This window comes from Palaemon carinicauda, chromosome 4 (genome assembly GCF_036898095.1).
Source record: "Palaemon carinicauda isolate YSFRI2023 chromosome 4, ASM3689809v2, whole genome shotgun sequence".
Classification (NCBI taxonomy): domain Eukaryota; kingdom Metazoa; phylum Arthropoda; class Malacostraca; order Decapoda; family Palaemonidae; genus Palaemon; species Palaemon carinicauda.
The window spans coordinates 188,019,683-188,040,192 of NC_090728.1; the positions used below are offsets into that span (position 1 = coordinate 188,019,683).

Here is a 20,510-nt window from a genome sequence, read left to right on the forward strand (position 1 = left end):
GATTGATTGGAACCCAGAGCAATTTCGCTCTCACATCACCGTAGAATACATACCCCAACTGGCCCTTTTTGACCTATCAAGTACCTTGAGTGATGCCACTTGCAATTTTGGGTCCTGTCATGTCCTGTCAGATGAGCATCACTATCTCTTACTCAAATTTTGTGGATATTTAGGCATAATTGATTTTATTAAATATGGTGTGTTTTATATACTCAACATTCAACAATCAAACATTAATCATAAGGGAACTATTTTGCCTTCCATGTTAACACTCTTATGGGTCTTGTTTGACCCGTAACCAGATCATGTTAAAATAGAAGAGGCACTTCCTTTTGTTTTACCTTTTTGTAATTCAAGTAAACACCAATTATGGCAGATAAAGCAACACATGTTTAACGCATTTTTATATTGGAAAATGTTTTTATTTAACATAACTTTTCTGTTATTGTTTTGTTGAGGCTTTCCTTGTGATTTTCTGCAAAATCCAAAAAAAAGGTTAATAGAAAAACACGATTATTTTGTGATGGAAAAGATAGAGGGCAATCATGATAATGGTCTGATCCTCTCTTGATCGCAAGATTCGGTTTAGAGACTGGAAAGTAAGAGTGCCAGAATCACAAATAATTAATTTTTTGTTTCTAGGATCGTTAAAAGTTAGTAATCTTTTGACGAGGAACACTTATTCTTGATAATTGTACTGTTAAAAGGCATTTTTCTTTAGTCGTCAAAGTAGATTTTCTAATTAGATAAATTACGAAATGGTTTTGTTTTTTGCATAAATTAAACTATTCCTTTGTATAATTTTCAAGTAGAAATTGTATTTCAACAATTTTTTGGGAAGCATGATTTTTAAAGTAAAAAATCTATGCCATAATAAGTTTCTTACTAAAAGGGGTTTTATTCTGCATCTTAGAACTCAACAAATTTAATTTATTTCCAGAACATGATTACGGGGACGTCACAAATGGACGGTGCCATATTGGTAGTAGCTGCCACAGATGGCGTGATGCCTCAAACAAAAGAACATCTACTACTTGCCAAACAAATTGGAATCGAACACATCGTAGTTTTCATCAATAAGGTAAGATGGCTTTTACCTAAACAATGAATTAGATTATTTTTTTGTTCTTGAAGATGTGGTGGTTAAGGTTTGTGACGAACCTGAAATGAAATGTATAAATTTTCATAATTTTTATTTAGTCTTCTTTAATTAGTGCAATTTATTTATAGCTATTAGAAAGACTAGCTTATTGAAAGAGCAAATGGATGATAAAAGAAAATGTAATTGATAAGTAGGTGTTAGTTGTATCTTAGAAACACACTGGAGAGTTAGATAATAACCTAGTGAACTGTGATAAAATAATGACTGATAGGTATAAATGTCCTGATAGTTGAGGGACAAGATATTTCAAAGTGAGGGTTCGTTCTTCTCGGCATCCTCTCGGCCCTTGTCTGCATTCGCTTTCTGTCCTTCTATATCTCTATTCCTATTTCCTTTCTTCCATCTTGCTCTCCAACCCCCCTTTCTTTCATCTTGCTGTCCAGTCCAACCCCTCAACTTTTATTACCTCTGGCAACGAAGTTGGAAGGAGGTTATATTTTACCCCTGCTTGTGCTTGTGTGTTTGTGAACAACTCCCTGGCTACAATGTTAATCGTAGAGTAATGAAACTTGCAGGGATTAACTATTATGTTAAAATCTAGAAATGATTAAATTTTGGAAGGTCAAGCAAAATTTCCAGTTCACATAATCTACCACAAGTTGGTACATCATTGTCACAGAGACTTCAAGCTTGGTTCATATTTAAGTGTATGAAAATCCACGCCAATTAATACATGTTAAGGTCAAAGGTCAAGATTGAGCAAAATGTTGAGAAATAAGCTGGGGAGGGTCTGGTCTCTACCTAGTGCCCCTCTAGTTTCATAATGTACCTTTGGGGTTTTCCTCACTTTCACATGGGTTGTTGAATTATCTCCCAGACCCAGTTTAAGGGCTGCTTATCAATGGCAGATGCAAAGGACAGTGACATTGCCCTATCAAGCAGGACAATGCCCTAGAGACCGACTATATTACATATGATCAGTGCCCAAGCCCCCTCTCCACACAAGCTAGGACCAAGGAGGGCCAGGCAATGGCAGCTGATGACTCAGCAGATAGACCTAAAGGCTCCTCACAAGGATGGTAAGGTTGCAGCGACCAAGGGAACTAACGAGTTTGAGCGGGACTCGAACCCTAGCCTGGCAGTCACCAGGCAAGGCCACCACCACCCAGTATTAATGGTCCAAATCTAATCTAGTGCATTGCGATAGGAGCATTATGCCTGTATTGCTCAGTGGATCAGAATCAAGGGCACAGGCAATAAAAATTTATATTTGGAAAAGGTTATGATTAAAGAATTTTACAATTCATGTTTTAATGGAATGTTGGAATTTTATTTAATAATTAAGATGATGGGGAAGTATGGTATCCTGAGGATTAAAAGTGAACTGATATATCAAAGATTGGGATGGTTTGTATGTGATGATCAGTAGGTCAGCAAAATAGTAGATATGGAAGACTTTTAGGAAAGTCTAGCAAACCATGGGAAAGACCTCATGGGAATTTAGCCTGAACTAGAGGGGCAGTCATTAGAGTGCAGACCACCGCGGCACCTTATGCCTTAACCTTTTGTTTGACCTTTGACCTTAACATGTATGAATTGGCGTGGGTTTTCATACACTTAGATATGAACCAAATTTGAAGTCTGTGACAATGATGTCCAAACTTATGGCTGATTGAAAATTTTGCTTGACCTTAAACGTTGACTTTGACCTTCCAAAATTTAATCATTTCCAGCTTTTAACATAAAAGTTAATCAGTTTAAGTTTCATTACTCTACTACTAAAATTGTGGCCAGGAAGCTGTTCACAAACAAAACATTCACACATTACAAACACGCAAAGGAGCGAAAACATAACCTCCTTCCAAGTTAGTTATATATTTAATTGGGTTAATTTGGAAACTTTATATGAAATGTTGGTAATGGTGACTTTTGGGAAGATTAATGCTCATTTTGTAATTAATATATGTATGAAAGAGGGATGCAGATTTTAAGACTCGTAAGCGGATGACTTACCGTTAGCATTATCACTGTGTTGTTCTTAACGTATTATAAAAAAAAAAAATGTGCAAAAACAACAACAAAGATTTGAATATTAGTTAATTATTATTATTATTGTTATTAAATGCTAAGCTACAACCCTAGTTGGAAAAGCAGGATGCTATAAGCCCAGGGGCCTCAACAGGGTAAATAGCAATGCTCTTATTGTTTGCTGTTTCTTTTCATAAACATTTTTACCTTCCCGTTTCACTACATTTAACTCGATAATGTAAATTTTATAGTATTTAAGAGTAATTTTCTAAACTTACAGGTCTGGTAGGCTACAGAAAATTTTTTTGTGTTGAGCCAAATTTAGAGACCTTTAATAATGACCCAAGTTTGGAGAACTAATTAATTTTCACAATGCAGGTTGATGCTGCCGACGAGGAAATGGTAGAATTAGTGGAGATGGAAATTCGTGAATTAATGAGTGAAATGGGATATGACGGTGACAACGTGCCTCTAGTGAAAGGGTCAGCACTATGTGCTATAGATGGAAAGAACCCTGAAATTGGTATGTACAGTTCATCATCCAATATAATGTTTTCAGTGAAACAATGAATGTATTTTCCATCTTATTACATGCCTATACTCTATAGTACATTTTTTTATTTAGGTGAAAATTCTGTCGCTGAGTTGATGGACATAGTGGACAAAAGCATCCCTACACCCGAACGAGAACTCGATAAGCCTTTTTGTATGGCAATTGAAGGTGTATATTCCATACCAGGTAAGTTTTTATTAGTCTTATCTAGGCTGAGCTTCTTAAACCTTCTTGGTATTTTTGCGCCATTATATTTTCCAAGACGAGGAATAATTGTACTTTTGTTCCGACACAGATAAAAGCCTTCCACTATTTATAGGGTATTACTTTCAGCAACGCTGAAAACTAGCCAAGACAATTTTAGTAAGGGATAACTACCCCCGTCGGCTAGTTAGTGGAATGGGGGTGGGGTAGACTGGCTACCCTGCTCACTCAGACCCGTCGGCTGAGTAACCACTTTAGCTTTTGGCTCGGTAGAGTGCAGACATGCCATATCTCTCCCCTCGAATCATTAGACTGCCTTGACTTTATTTGCTTTTCCTTTTTCTTTTGCTTTTTCTTTTGTGTACGATGTGTGAGTATTTATTGTCTAGCTATGCGGACATGTCCTGGTCGCGAGGGCCGCAGCTGCAGTACCTTCATGTCGTCCGTAGAGATGGACCCTCACCCCTTTGCCTGGCTTGCCCGGGACATCGGTGTTCTCGGTACAACACCTGTTCTGAGTGCCGGAAGTGGCCTGCCTCCCAGTGGGAGAGGTTCGGCCGTAAAAGGAAGAAGGCTAAGCGCAAGTCTTCGTCTTCAGGGTCTTCCTCAAAATCAAAGAAATCGTGGGCTTCTGCTTCCTTCTCGTCCGAAGCTGCTTCTCTGCTGGGCCCTTCTGGGGTGCGGCCGAGTAGCAGCGCAAGGCTTGTGATTCCAGGTCAAACTTGTGGGATAGGCGAAGGTGTCAGCTCCCCTAGTGAGTCAGCTCTTTCCCTTTCCCCAGGGAGCTCCTGTTCCTTTTCAGACCTTGTGTCCTTTTGGCCATCGATGGCCCCCCTTCGAAGGAAGCTCTCTTCGAGCTCCGTCAAAGGGGAGCGGAGAGAAGGCGGTCATCTCCTTCCTCCGCGGAGGTTGATCCTCCTAGTGTGGGTGCAGGCGCTGCTGCCCGTCTGTCAGACCTAGAGTCTGTTTCCAACGCCGAGGAGTTAGCTAATCCACCATGGGCGGTGGCAGGGCTCTCTCCAAGGCAGGTTTCCCCTTCTGGGGAACATATCTCTCGTTCGCGAGAGAAGATCGCCTCTGGTCATCGGTGATCTCCTTACGCATATGGTTCTCCTCCAAGGGTGGAGTGAGAGCCTTGTCTTAATTGACGTTCTCTTTCGGGGGAACTCTCCTTCCCTGCGAAGGATTTATCCTTAGACCTGGATCAGTCTCCTCCTCAGGCGGAGTCTGCTGAATGTTCCTCTCCGGAGGTTCGTAGGGTGGAAGGGCTTGTAACTCCTCTCCACCCTGGACGTTCTCCTCCTCGTGCTGTGAGGAGACTTCTTTTAGAACCTGCTGGTTCTCCTCACGTTGATCCTTCGGGATCACCCTTTGGGCTGGCGTGATCGTGAGCCTTCGGGCTCTCTTCATGTTGATCCTGCGGGTTCTCATGGCCGTAGGAATCCTTTTGGGGGTCCATCGTGCTGATCTTTTAGGCTCACGCGACTCAGAACCTTCAGGTTTCAGTTACGCTGAACCTTCGGGCTGTCGTAACGATGGTAACGTTGAGCCTACGGGCTCTCGTGCCATCAGTCACGCTGATCCTTTGGGGTATTGTGACAGAGGAACTTTGGTTCCTCTTTACGCTGATCCTTCGGGGTCTCGTAACTTTAGTTACGCTGAGCCCTTGGGCTCTCGTGACTTTAGTCACCCTGACACTTTGGTGTTTCGTGACAGGGGAACCTTGGTTTCTCGTTGCGCTAACCCTTCGGGGTCTCGCAACACAGGTTACGTTAGGCTTTTGGTGTCTCGAGCCTTTAGTCACGCTAACCCTTCGGGGGGCTCATGACAGAGGAACTTCGGTTTCTCGTTGCGCTGCCCTCCGGGGTTTCGCAACACTACACGCTGAACCTTCGGGTTCTCGTGACCTTCGTCATCATGAGTCTAACTCGTATGACAGAGAGTTTTCGGACTCTCGTCGTATTGAACGCTTGCTCTTTCACAACTTGCGCTACCTTGAACCTTTGGGTTATCGTAGCAAGGAGTTTTCTTTCAAGTGCCAATAGTTTTACTGTTGTGACAGAGTTTTCGAACTCGTCGCACATAATCTTCGCGCGCGCAACTAACCTTATGTATGCAACCTATCCTACGAGCGCGAACAACTAGGCGCGCACAATCAGCGCTATGTTGAAACGCATGAGCAAATCTATGCATGCGAACAGCTTAGCGCACGTGATCAACACTATGTTGAATCTTCAGGTGCGCACAGCCCAACAGGAGCTAGTGATAAGGTTACTAGCCGCGCGAGTTCTGACTGAGCACGCGATCTGTGGTGGCCGCACAACAAGTGATCTAATGCCTCAAGCTTCTTGGTGGACAAGTAGCAGAGGGTTGAGGGATGAGGTTACCCGGGTTAGTCTGGGGTGAATGAGAAGAATTTCTGGCTTCCTTCTTCCTTTCACCTTCTCCCCCCCTGGGGAAACTGCTCCGCAAGACTGCAGCATAGCTGACCTCACCCCTCTGCAGGTAAGATTCATTTCCCTTGTGCATCCTGTGTATTGATATATACTTGGTTACGACACCAATACCTCTTGAGGGACGGTATTGGGTATGTCTTAGAACTCATGCTTATCTTCGAGTTCCTACGTAAAGACAAGCCACTAGTCTCTCTCTCACAAGCTTCCGCAGGCCGCTATCAGTGTGTTACCTTAGATCAAAGATCAATCAGGCCAGTTGGTAGGAGTTCTTCCCTCCTAAGAGTAAGTAACCCTATAAATAGCGAAAGGTTTCTATCTATGTCGGAACAAATAACAAATTTGGAAATTTGTATTTTTCCTAACATAAAAACCTGGAGCTGTTTATACAAATTGACCCGCCACCCTGTCCCCTGAGAAGTCCTGCCAGAAAGCAAAAGTGGTTACTCAGCCGACGGGTGTGAGTGAGCGGGGTAGCCGGTCTACCCCACCCCCTTCCGCTAACTACCGGACGGGGGTAGTTATCCCTCACTAAAATTGTCTTGACTAGTTTTCAGCATTGCCGAAAGTAATGCCCTATAAATAGCTCCAGGTTTGTATGTTAGGAAAAATACAAATTATTTCCAAATTTGTTATTTTTTATTGTTAAACTAGAAAAATAAGCTAGATTTTTTTGGAGTCATTGGGTAACTTAAATGATTATTTTACTTGACAAAGGTGTGAATACTGTACATGAAAAAGTTGGAGTAATACAAATTATAATTTTACTTGACAAAGATATGAACACTGTACAAGAAAAAGTAGGAGTAACTCAAATGATTATTTTAATTGACAAAGATATGAACACTGTACAAGAAAAAGTATCGCCAATGAATATAATGAAAAGGGCTATGTCTTTTATCTTTAAAGGACGTGGTACGGTGGTCACGGGAAGACTTGAACGAGGAAAAGTGAAAAAAGGAATGGAGTGTGAGTTTATTGGTCATAATAAGAAGTTCAAGAGTACCATTACTGGCATTGAAATGTTCCATCAGATTCTAGAAGAAGCACAGGCAGGGGATCAGCTCGGCGCCCTTGTCCGAGGGCTGAAGAGGGACGATGTGAAGAGAGGAATGGTAAGGAATTGATTTTTTTTTCTCCCATAAAAAACAGCCAAGTATTTGGCAACACCTAATGTTGAAGTAAGACGATCATTATTTTTGTTTGCTATCTTAAATCTTACTGTCTCAACCATGATCTTTTTTCTTTTCATTAAAGTAAATTTGCATTTAATGAATTCCTTTATTTTAGTTTGAAAGTATTGAGGGCCATCATTTTTTTTTTCATTCTTCTCTCCTTTGTAATATCTATATATAATGGATCAGATGAGTTATCACCAATAAAATGATTTTGGTGACACACGATTTCTAAAACTTTGTATTCCAAGGCAACAACTAGAGATCCTTCTTTTTCATATATATGAAGTATTTTCATAATTAGTTCCAACAGTAGTCTCATACAATTAATGTCACCAATAAAAGTGTAACATGAATTGGGTACCTTGTATTTTAGGTAAAAGTGGACTTTATTGTGATTTTTAGGTCATGGCCAAACCAGGAACTGTTCATTCTCATGACAACGTTGATGCGCAAGTTTACATTCTAACTAAGGAAGAAGGGGGTCGCCCTAAACCCTTCACTTCGTATATCCAAATGCAGCTTTTCAGCAAAACCTGGGACCAGACTGCTCAAATTATTCTCTCTGATAAGGAAATGGTTATGCCTGGAGAGGATGCCAAGTAAGTTACACTCATCTTGATTAATATTGTTATAGAGTGTGCTATTCTCTCTCTCTTTTATCTCTGCATTTTATATATCACCCATTTCTTAATGTATCAAAATGTACTATACCTGATAAGAAATTTTTAAGCAAAGCAGGAGTAATACAAAATAGGAATTATTACATATCATCCTAAAAGTTTTCCTTACATCGGAACTTCACTTTCTAGGATCGGGTATGAAATAAGTTTTCTCTATATTAATCTTTCCTGTGCAATCTGTTCAGTTTATCCCTTCATATATCACCTTTTCTGTGCTTTTGATGGTCATCTTAGTCTTCATTTTACCACTTCCCATATCTACTGCCATCTGACTAAGTGTTCAATTCTTCTCATTACGTTTCAAAGTCACATCAATCAGTCTTTTGAGATTACAGAATGTTTTAAACTTTCTTAATGCATTTGATGTTCTCAGAATTCACAGTATTTGTTTCTACATGAATATGAATCTCTCCTCCCTTAAAATGGGATGTATTTTTAATGGTGCTTGAATGTCCATTGAAACGTTGACAAAAAAGTTTGTTGATGACAGGTGGCACAAGGGGTATCCCGCACACCCTCTATTCTCAGAATAGCCACTTATGTTTTTTTTTGGTACTGGCATTCTCATCTTACATTCGTTTATATTCTCTTAATTTTTTTAAAGCTTTCTCACTTAGAAGCAGAAGTGAACTGAAAGTAGAGCATGTGGTTAAGTTAATTTTCTACCTGTGAGGATACAAGCTTATAAACCTCATTTGTTTTGTATCTTTTTGAAAGGGTGACTGTTAGCCTTAGATTGTTGTTCCCACTATTCTGATTAGGAAGACAATAACCTCAGTGTAACTTGTCTTGCTTCATGGTACCATGGTTTCTCTCTTAGGAGGAACTGTAGTTACCCGATTTGGACTGGGTGTTTGTACCTGCGTGCTTGACAGTGAATGTTCCTGGTGCTCCCTTTGTGACAAAAGCCCTGGTATAGTGGTTTGTATTGCAGCAGAAGAGAATTTTGTAGCTTTCTCCTCAGAGGGAGCGCATTCATTATCCGGCGACCAAACCATAATTCCTCCCAGGGCAACAATTATGAATGGTTGGACAATTACGTCAGCAAGCACAAGGAGGTAGGAGCTAGGCCAAATCCTGTACTGGACGTTAAGCATCTTGTCTATGTAAATCTGTAGTAGAGGCAAAATAACTGACTCTTCTCCAGTCTTTCGGTCCCTATCTTAGGGACAAAGCTGTTGAACTGTTATTCGCATGGAACTGACTTGATGCTGGTAAACCACACTTCTGAGCTCCATTCTTTAGAGCCTAGAGAAGTTTTCCTCCATCTTCCGCAGATGAGGAGGAGGATGGTAGAATATATACCAACCCTTGGGTCATCATATGCCAATTATAATAATCTGGACTGCAATCCTTTTGGGGGAAAGAGATCCCTCCATTGACCACTTACCGCTCTTTTAGGACAGGCCAGTCCCTATCAGCATATTAATCCCAGTGATAGATGAATGGGGTGTTGCTGGAGTCGTCTCATTTGCTCTCGTACGGAACAAGATAGATTTACATTTCCAGAGAAGAAAAAGAACCTACCGATATGGCGCTAGAGGGAATTCTGACCCACCAAGCCGTGAGCCTCCTTAACCAAAGGACGATGGTTTTTATCTACGTAGGAACAGATCTGAAATTTTTAAAGTAATTTGCGTTTTTCCTAGCTTTACAAACCCGAGTTCTTTAGATTATATTTCCCTCCTCAACCACCCAACGTAGTCCTGAACCATGAGGCCATATGTGAAGAGACTTGACAGGTAAAGAGGCGGGGCGCCACGCCTTCTCTCCCACTTGTTGCTTAATCGCATGTTAAACAATTCAACGACTGTCCAGCTTTCATGCTGAAACATATATTCACAAAATAAAGAACACAGGTTTGATTAGGTAGAAAAAATAAAAATTTCTTAAAAAAAATTGTGATTTTTAGTACAGTTTTTATATTTTGTATCCATAATCTTTTAATGAATATCTATTTGAAGATTAAATTGTCTGGTCTTGGTTTTTATAAGTGACCATTTGAACCTGCTTTTAGTTTGGATGTTTTTGTTGAGACGAGTTTTTGAAGAATTTTTCTGCTTATCAAACAATATACCGTATATACTTGTGTAATGTTCGATTTTTGAAAGGCCTGTTTTTCAGTTAAAAAAGTAAGGGTCGAACATTACACGAGATATATATTTGAAACACTAAAAATTTCTGGCCTACCGGTAGGTAAACGTAAGCTAGGCCTACGCGAACATTACCCTAGGCTATGCTACCTACCGGTAAGTAATCGTAGGCTATACTCGCACGTGTATAAGGTTACCTACCGGTAGGTAAACATAGGCTAGGCCTATATATACAGTACTAACCATGTTCATTTAACACCAGGCATATTATTAGCATGGATTTTATTTCCTAAACCATCATAAATAGTTTTTTTCCGCTACGAGTAATGACTTTACCATAACGCAGCAGGTATGAAGCTAGCAAACAGTCGGGTTGCGTATGTTATAACGTGATATGGTTAATGAAAAAATTAGGCTCATTTTATTTTACTTGGTATGGTATATTAATTGACATTAATAATAAACCGCAAAAAATTTTCTTAATTAAATCCACATTTTTTTTCCTCCATGTTTGAACGCTAGTTTCGGTAACTCCAAACATTTTTACGGCTTGAACGTTATTTGTTTTAGCGGACAGCGGCTGCAATAACTTGAAGCTTGAATTTTGCTGTAAATTTTTTATATTTCTTGGTAGACATCTTGATGGGTTATGAGTAAATTTTTCCATCCATATACCAAAGGCACTTCCCCCAATTTTGGGGGGTAGCCGACATCAACAAGAACAAAACAAAAAAAAAAGGGGACCTCTACTCTCTATGTTCCTCCAGCCTAACCAGGGACTCAGCCGAGTTCAGCTGGTACTGCTAGGGTGCCACAGCCCAACCTCCCACATTTCCACCACAGATGAAGCTTCATACTGCTGAGTCCCCTACTGCTGCTACCTCCGCGGTCATCTAAGGCACCGGAGGAAGCAGCAGGGCCTACCGGAACTGCGTCACAATCGCTCGCCATTCATTCCTATTTCTAGCACGCTCTCTTGCCTCTCTCACATCTATCCTCCTATCACCCAGAGCTTTCTTCACACCATCCATCCACCCAAGCCTTGGCCTTCCTCTTGTACTTCTCCCATCAACTCTTGCATTCATCACCTTCTTTAGCAGACAGCCATTCTCCATTCTCTCAACATGGCCAAACCACCTCAACACATTCATATCCACTCTAGCCGCTAACTCATTTCTTACACCCGTTCTCACCCTCACCACCTCGTTCCTGACCCTATCTACTCGAGATACACCAGCCATACTCCTCAGACACTTCATCTCAAACACATTCAATTTCTGTCTCTCCATCACTTTCATTCCCCACAACTCTGATCCATACATCACAGTTGGTACAATCACTTTCTCATACAGAACTCTCTTTACATTCATGCCCAACCCTCTATTTTTTACTACTCCCTTAACTGCCCCCAACACTTTGCAACCTTCATTCACTCTCTGACGTACATCTGCTTCCACTCCACCATTTGCTGCAACAACAGACCCCAAGTACTTAAACTGATCCACCTCCTCAAGTAACTCTCCATTCAACATGACATTCAACCTTGCACCACCTTCCCTTCTCGTACATCTCATAACCTTACTCTTACCCACATTAACTCTCAACTTCCTTCTCTCACACACCCTTCCAAATTCTGTTACTAGTCGGTCAAGCTTCTCTTCTGTGTCTGCTACCAGTACAGTATCATCCGCAAACAACAACTGATTTACCTCCCATTCATGATCATTCTCGTCTACCAGTTTTAATCCTCGTCCAAGCACTCGAGCATTCACCTCTCTCACCACTCCATCAACATACAAGTTAAACAACCACGGCGACATCACACATCCCTGTCTCAGCCCCACTCTCACTGGAAACCAATCGCTCACTTCATTTCCTATTCTAACACATGCTTTACTACCTTTGTAGAAACTTTTCACTGCTTGCAACAACCTTCCACCAACTCCATATAACCTCATCACATTCCACATTGCTTCCCTATCAACTCTATCATATGCTTTCTCCAGATCCATAAACGCAACATACACCTCCTTACCTTTTGCTAAATATTTCTCGCATATCTGCCTAACTGTAAAAATCTGATTCATACAACCCCTACCTCTTCTAAAACCCCCCTGTACTTCCCAGATTGCATTCTCTGTTTTATCCTTAATCCTATTAATCAGTACTCTACCATACACTTTTCCAACTACACTCAACAAACTAATACCTCTTGAATTACAACACTCATGCACATCTCCCTTACCCTTATATAGTGGTACAATACATGCACAGACCCAATCTACTGGTACCATTGACAACACAAAACACACATTAAACAATCTCACCAACCATTCAATTACAGTCACACCCCCTTCCTTCAACATCTCAGCTTTCACGCCATCCATACCAGATGCTTTTCCTACTCTCGTTTCATCTAGTGCTCTCCTCACTTTCTCTATTGTAATCTCTCTCTCATTCTCATCTCCCATCACTGGCACCTCAACACCTGGAACAGCAATTATCTCTGCCTCCCTATCATCCTCAACATTCAGCAAACTTTCAAAATATTCCGCCCACCTTTTCCTTGCCTCCTCTCCTTTTAACAACCTTCCATTTCCATCTTTCACTGTCTCTTCAATTCTTGTGCCGGCCTTTCTTACTCTCTTCACTTCTTTCCAAAACTTCTTCTTATTCTCTTCATATGACTGACCCAGTCCCTGACCCCACCTCAGGTCAGCTGCCCTCTTTGCCTCACGTACCTTGCGCTTTACTTCCACCTTTTTCTCTCTATATTTTTCATACTTCTCTATACTATTACTCTGCAGCCATTCTTCAAAAGCCCTCTTTTTCTCTTCCACTTTTACCTTCACTCCTTCATTCCACCATTCACTGCCCTTCCTCATGCTGCCTCCAACAACCTTCTTGCCACATACATCACTTGCAATCCCAACAAAATTTTCTTTTGCTAACTTCCACTCCTCCTCTAAATTACCAGTTTCTCTTACTCTCACTTCGTCATATGCCATTTTCAACCTTTCCTGATATTTACTTTTTACCCCAGGTTTTATTAGCTCTTCAACCCTCACTAGCTCCCTTTTACATCCACCTACTCTATTCCCCCACTCTTTTGCTACAACCAATTTTCCTTCCACCAAAAAATTATCAGACATACCGTTAGCCATACCCCTAAACACATGCACGTCTTTCAATCTTCCAAACATTCTTTTTGTTATCAACACATAGTCCATTAATGCCCTTTCTACTACTCTTCCATTTGCCACTCTTACCCATGTATACTTATTTTTATCTTTCTTCTTAAAAAAGCTAGCACTTATTACCATCTCTTGTTCAACACACATATCTACCAGTCTCTCACCACTCTCATTTTCACCTGGTACGCCATACTTTCCAATGACACCTTCTACCTCTCCAGCACCCACTCTAGCATTTAAGTCACCCATAACAACTACATAATTCCTTCTACCCAGTCCTTCTACACACCTAGTTAATTCATTCCAAAACTCATTCCGCTCTTCTTCACTTTTCTCACTACCCGGCCCATACGCACTGACAAACGCCCAACATTCCCTACCCAACCTAACCCTTACCCACATTAACCTAGATGATATCTCCTTCCATTCCACTACTTTACCTGTCATCCATTCACTCAGCAATAAAGCCACACCCTCTCTCGCTCTTCCCCTTTCAATCCCAGACACTCTACCAGACATTTCACCAAACATCACTTCACCCTTTCCTTTCATCTTTGTCTCACACAAGGCCAATACATCCATCCTTCTACTTCTAAACATACTTCCAATCTCACATCTTTTACTCTCTATCGTACTACATCCACGCACATTCAAACACCCCAAAACTAGAGTGCGGGGAGCAGTCACTCTCCCCCCAGCTCCATTTCTCTGTTGCTGTCTCACAGGATACTTTTACAGGAGAGGGGGTTCCCAGCCCCCTCGTCCCGTCCCTTTTAGTCGCCTCTTACGACACGCAGGGATAACGTTGGCGCTATTCTAATTGTTTTATGCCCCTGCGGCCACAGGAGTAAATTCTTATTCATATATATTGTGAGGAAAAAAAATGATTAGCATAACGGGTAATTATAATCACCGTAATTACCTGTAACTACCGGTAATGGTAATTTTTTACTCAAAACGATGAACTAATTTTGTTTGCTACTTGTAGTGTTTGCTTGTTTTTGAAAGCTATTAGGCGGTGATGATAATCGTCTGTTTGCAACTAATGTGTTCGCTAGAAAATGTACGCTGAATACTCAATTGTTATTGTAAACAGATGTTAGTATTTAGGTGTTGTTCCGATTTGTTTTATACATTTGTTTGTCGCACTTAGGCATAACCCTGACTTTGTTGGTAATTATGGTATGCTGGAGATAAAAGACCTCTAGCCTACTGCCAAAATCAAGACTCGAACATTACATGAGGTATATGGTGAATTCATGATTTTGAAGGCAAAATAGGGGGGTCGAACATTACACGAAGTCGAACGTTACACGAGTATATACGGTAACCTTGCTTGAGGGTACACCCGGGCACACTATTCTATGAAATTTCTCTTTGTCCTGTTTTGTTAAAGTTTTAATAGTTTATATAGGAAATATTTATTTCAATGTTGTTACTGTTCATGAAATATTTTATATTTTTCCTTGTTTCCTTTCCTCACTGGGCTATTTTCCCTTTTGGGACCCCTGGGCTTATATCATCCTGCTTTTCCAACTATTGTTGTAGCTTAGCTAGTAATAATAATAATAATGATAGTATCAGTTGTAATTTGTATTAGTGTAGGTTACTGTCAGTTACTACAAAGTTTGGCAAAGTTTAGTATGTGCTTTGTTATTTGTAAAAGAAAATGGGGAGGTTCTGGTATAATTTTGATGTAATTTAAAAAAAAGGTTCTGTGTTCATTTAGTTTTTTAGTTTATTCGTCACCTGGTGTATTTCTTCTAATTCTCAAATGTTGTTCTTATGTTTTCATCGGTATCTGGAAATATTTAGAACTACGTAAACGATGTTACACAATTTTTTTTTGGACTATCACAGTGGAAATTGATTCGGTTATTTCTTCTTTTTTAGGCTTAACTTACATCTTTTTAAGCCCATGGTGTTGGAGAAAGGTCAGCGATTTACGTTGCGAGATGGTGCAATTACTGTCGGAACAGGAGTCGTAACCAAAGTCAACAGTTCGCTCACCGAGTTGGAGCGTCAACTTTTACAGAGTGGCAAGAAAAAGCGAGAGAAGTTACTTGGCAGTGCGGCTGCATAGACGGTTAGATTATGATCTTAAAAAGGAGAATTGCTGTATATTTGAAGAACAATTTATAGTAACTACCAAAGTCTAGGTGAAGGTAATTGACTTTTTTGGTTTGTTTTTTTGACAAATCTGTATAAAGAGAAAAAGGTCTTATCTTTTTATATAATTGTACAAGTTACAATATGTTCTGTAAAAATTGTAATTGGAAGGAAAACATTTTCCTTACTTTGTAAAATGTCTTGTAGATGCTTAAGTATATAGTTTGTTCGCCAGTGAACATATATCACGGCCCTGTTTTTGTTCATATGTTCTTTTTATTTCCTAATTTAATAAATATTTGATTATCTCTTACTTCTTTGATGTTAGCCTGTAACTTTGAAATGGTCACATTATAATTTATTCACGTAAAGTGTAGTTTGTGTGTGTCCAAATATCCATTATGCTGTATTATCTTGTGGTACTGGAGGAAGAACTGAGTAGAAATTTTAGGCATCAAATAATTCCTCAAATTTGGTGTGCTAATATGGAGGCAGTTTCCAACTTCAACAACATTAGTGATGATCATAGAAGTATGTACAGTATAGTACTTTATTTTCTTGATCCTGAGATTTTCTCTCGCATTAAGTAACCTTACGTATATCGAATACTTATTGAAATTGTTTTTGCTATCTTGTGGAACCTTCACTGTCCGTGTAGCATTACACTTCACTTCCTTGTCTTGTTTGTTCCGTTGTTTTGAATAGGGATTCTGTTAGTATTGTTTTGTGTGGTTTCTCAAAGATATTGTTAACCCTTTTACCCCCAAAGGACGTACTGGTACGTTTCACAAAACCCATCCCTTTACCCCCATGGACGTACCGGTACGTCCTTGCAAAAAACTGCTATTTATATTTTTTTTTTGCATGTTTTTGATAATTTTTTCAGAAACTTCAGGCATTTTCCAAGAGAATGAGACCAACCTGACCTCTCTATGACGAAAATTAAGTCTGTTAGAGCAATTTAAATAAATTATATTGCAAAGTGTGCTTGAAAAAAAAAACATCTGGGGTGAAGGGTTGGAAAGTTCCAAATAGCCTGGGGGTAAAAGGGTTAATCAAAAAAGAATAATAATAATAATTTGATATGAAATTTAACATGGTATGGAAGTATAGAGCAATCATCTTAAAAGAGTGACTTTTTGTTTTATGAACCAATGGTTATAAGTTCTAATCCTTAATATGAAATATTTTGCTATACCTGTACTGTGCAGTAACTTGTGTCCCAAAAAGTCATTACAGGATCTGACAAATTGACAATCTTTTACTGTAGAGTTCACATTGAAAGTCACTGTAATATTATTATTGATATTATTATTACTAGCCAAGCTACAACCCTAGTTGGAAAAGCAAGATGCTATAATCCCAAGGGCTCTAGTAGGGAAAAATAGCCCAGTGAGGAAAGGAAATAAGGAAATAAATAAATGATGAGAACAAATTAACAATAAATCATTCTAAAAACAGTATGTTGCGTTTATGGATCTGGAGAAAGCATATGATAGAGTTGATAGGGAAGCAATGTGGAATGTGATGAGGTTATATGGAGTTGGTGGAAGGTTGTTGCAAGCAGTGAAAAGTTTCTACAAAGGTAGTAAAGCATGTGTTAAAATAGGAAATGAAGTGAGCGATTGGTTTCCGGTGAGAGTGGGGCTGAGACAGGGATGTGTGATGTCGCCGTGGTTGTTTAACTTGTATGTTGATGGAGTGGTGAGAGAGGTGAATGCTCGAGTGCTTGGACGAGGATTAAAACTGGTAGACGAGAATGATCATGAATGGGAGGTAAATCAGTTGTTGTTTGCGGATGATACTGTACTGGTAGCAGACACAGAAGAGAAGCTTGACCGACTAGTGACAGAATTTGGAAGGGTGTGTGAGAGAAGGAAGTTGAGAGTTAATGTGGGTAAGAGTAAGGTTATGAGATGTACGAGAAGGGAAGGTGGTGCAAGGTTGAATGTCATGTTGAATGGAGAGTTACTTGAGGAGGTGGATCAGTTTAAGTACTTGGGGTCTGTTGTTGCAGCAAATGGTGGAGTGGAAGCAGATGTACGTCAGAGTGTCAATGAAGGTTGCAAAGTGTTGGGGGCAGTTAAGGGAGTAGTAAAAAATAGAGGGTTGGGCATGAATGTAAAGAGAGTTCTATATGAGAAAGTGATTGTACCAACTGTGATGTATGGATCGGAGTTGTGGGGAATGAAAGTGATGGAGAGACAGAAATTGAATGTGTTTGAGATGAAGTGTCTGAGGAGTATGGCTGGTGTATCTCGATTAGATAGGGTCAGGAACGAGGTGGTGAGGGTGAGAACGGGTGTAAGAAATGAGTTAGCGGCTAGAGTGGATATGAATGTGTTGAGGTGGTTTGGCCATGTTGAGAGAATGGAAAATGGCTGTCTGCTAAAGAAGGTGATGAATGCAAGAGTTGATGGGAGAAGTACAAGAGGAAGGCCAAGGTTTGGGTGGATGGATGGTGTGAAGAAAGCTCTGGGTGATAGGAGGATAGATGTGAGAGAGGCAAGAGAGCGTGCTAGAAGTATGAATGAATGGCGAGCGATTGTGACGCAGTTCCGGTAGGCCCTGCTGCTTCCTCCGGTGCCTTAGATGACCGCGGAGGTAGCAGCAGTAGGGGACTCAGCAGTATGAAGCTTCATCTGTGGTGGAAATGTGGGAGGTTGGGCTGTGGCACCCTAGCAGTACCAGCTGAACTCGGCTGAGTCCCTGGTTAGGCTGGAGGAACATAGAGAGTAGAGGTCCCCTTTTTTGTTTTGTTTCTTGTTGATGTCGGCTACCCCCCAAAATTGGGGGAAGTGCCTTTGGTATATGTATGATGTGATGAAAAACAGTAGCGTCAAAACAGATATGTCATATATAAACTATTAACGTCAAAAACAGATATGTTATATATAAACTATAAAAAGACTCATGCCAGCCTGGTTTATATAAAAACATTTGCTGCAACTTTGAAATTTTGAAGTTCTACAGATTCAACTACCGAATTAGGAAGATCATTCCACTACTTGGTAACAGCTGGAATAAAACTTCTAGAATACTGTGTAGTATTGTGCTTTGGTTGTAAACGGTTGTTTGTTGTACAGTATTTTAGAATTAGACCAGAGTAACTGTTAATTGTCAAGGATATGTTTTGTGTTGCCATTTATGCTCACATACCATGCAGTCTTGCATACCATACAACCCTCCGTATTTTATTTTCAAAATTTGATTTTATCCAGTATTCTTTTTATCATGAGTTCCCGGTAGATTTCTATCTGAAATTTTGTGTAATCTTACACTTACTCCGCCACTGTTGTATTAAGCGAGGGTGTACTGTACAATATAAGTAAATCTAAAGACATTTACTTGAAATAAGATTTTGCTTCAAGTTCAGTTGGTTGAAGCCCTGTTTAATCCATCGAGTACTTAATTTATGAGTTACTGGCATATACTGTATGTAGCCTATCCACATAATCTCTTAAGTAATTGTAATACAATTAATTTGGTTATTTTTTGTTTAATTTATGATTGCAGAAAAGTTACGATGCACGATGTCTGACAACCATCTTCACCATTACATCATGGCACTTGATGTATCAATAGAAACATTAAATGAAAGATGGAAAATATTGATAACTAAATTTTGAAAGATATTTTATAATGCTGTTGGATTATGTGAATGTGTAGACCCTATCAGAATCTGTAAAACAGGGAAAAGCGTAACATGAATACGGTACAGTGAGTTTTTAGCACCTCAACATCTGTTTTTCAGAATACTGTACCTTTAATGCATTACTAGCATACTGCAAAGCATTCTTTTCTTCTTTACAAAGAGTATCAGGCAGCCGACCCCCTATTGTAGGGATAACGATGGGAAAAAAATTATCTTCTCTACAAACTTTTGACTAGTAATGTTATATGTTGGTCATTAAACAGCATTATCAATGAACAATTTTGCATGTTTTCCCCTCCAAGAAAGTAAACTCCTAGACAAAACGATAATTGTAAAATCATCTCTTCAAAGCTTGAGTTCTTCATAGCAATAAAACAAATAGAACTTCAAATACAAATGGTTAGGCATTGTATTCCTCAACTTCAACCTCCCCCAAACTAAAAATGCTGAGAAGACAAATCAGTTGTTAAGCTCAGTGACAGGAAGGTTACAGATTTCAAGAGTTGGTTCTAAATGACCTCCCCCAGCCAATGCAGTGTTCCTTTTGGCATGAAACATTAATAAACCACAATTTTTTCTTGATATCAGCAGGTGAATGAACAAACCCAGGTAATCATTATTTTGAAAGAGGAAGTTTGAAGAACATGCATAACTATGTAGTGTATATAACTAAAAACCTTGAGCAAACTTTGGTGTAAGGAAATTTTATATTTATATTTAAATTCTTTTTATTTAATTAATTTGAGAAAAATTTGTTGGTAAGTTCCACATGGATATGATAGAATTTTCCATATACCTAAGAACAGTGTAATAAATTACCACTTCTATTAGCTGCCAGTTATTGCTGTTTCAAATGTTAATGGAAGCAATTCATCGTAATATTTTAGGCAGACTATTGTGGTAGATGTTTGCAATCCTTCATCTCTGTTGTACATTATGTACTTTCTGTAGTGGCAGTGATTGTTACGGAAACTACCACCATTTATGGAAGAGAACCAATAATTTTAAATATGTAACTTCCCTGGTAGTTACATATATATAGCGGGATTAAGCTATATATATATATGTAACTACCAGGTAAGTATATTTAAAAATTTATTTTAAAATAAAAACATAATTTTTCTGTCAAGTATAATTTTCTACCAAGACTTGATAATAGTATGGAATTTTGATTTTTGGGTCCATCAACATTTTTCATGCTTCTTTGTCATCAAAATCTACTCTGTAAACTGCTTATATGAGTGTTCAAAGTATAAAAGAT

General features: G+C 39.4%; 1 protein-coding gene across 1 annotated transcript in view; it reads left to right on the forward strand.

Moving 5' to 3' along the window:
* mEFTu1 (mitochondrial translation elongation factor Tu 1) overlaps window positions 1-15,903 on the forward strand; it is a 34,918-nt gene extending 19,015 nt beyond the window's left edge. Inside the window, exons 4-9 of the mRNA XM_068372899.1 lie at window positions 941-1,081; window positions 3,509-3,653; window positions 3,756-3,869; window positions 7,250-7,455; window positions 7,921-8,117; window positions 15,379-15,903. Of these exons, the coding sequence (XP_068229000.1) occupies window positions 941-1,081; window positions 3,509-3,653; window positions 3,756-3,869; window positions 7,250-7,455; window positions 7,921-8,117; window positions 15,379-15,568 (993 nt within the window). The 3' untranslated portion in view covers window positions 15,569-15,903. The remainder of the gene's footprint in view (window positions 1-940; window positions 1,082-3,508; window positions 3,654-3,755; window positions 3,870-7,249; window positions 7,456-7,920; window positions 8,118-15,378) is intronic.
* The last annotated feature ends 4,607 nt before the right edge of the window (window positions 15,904-20,510 follow it).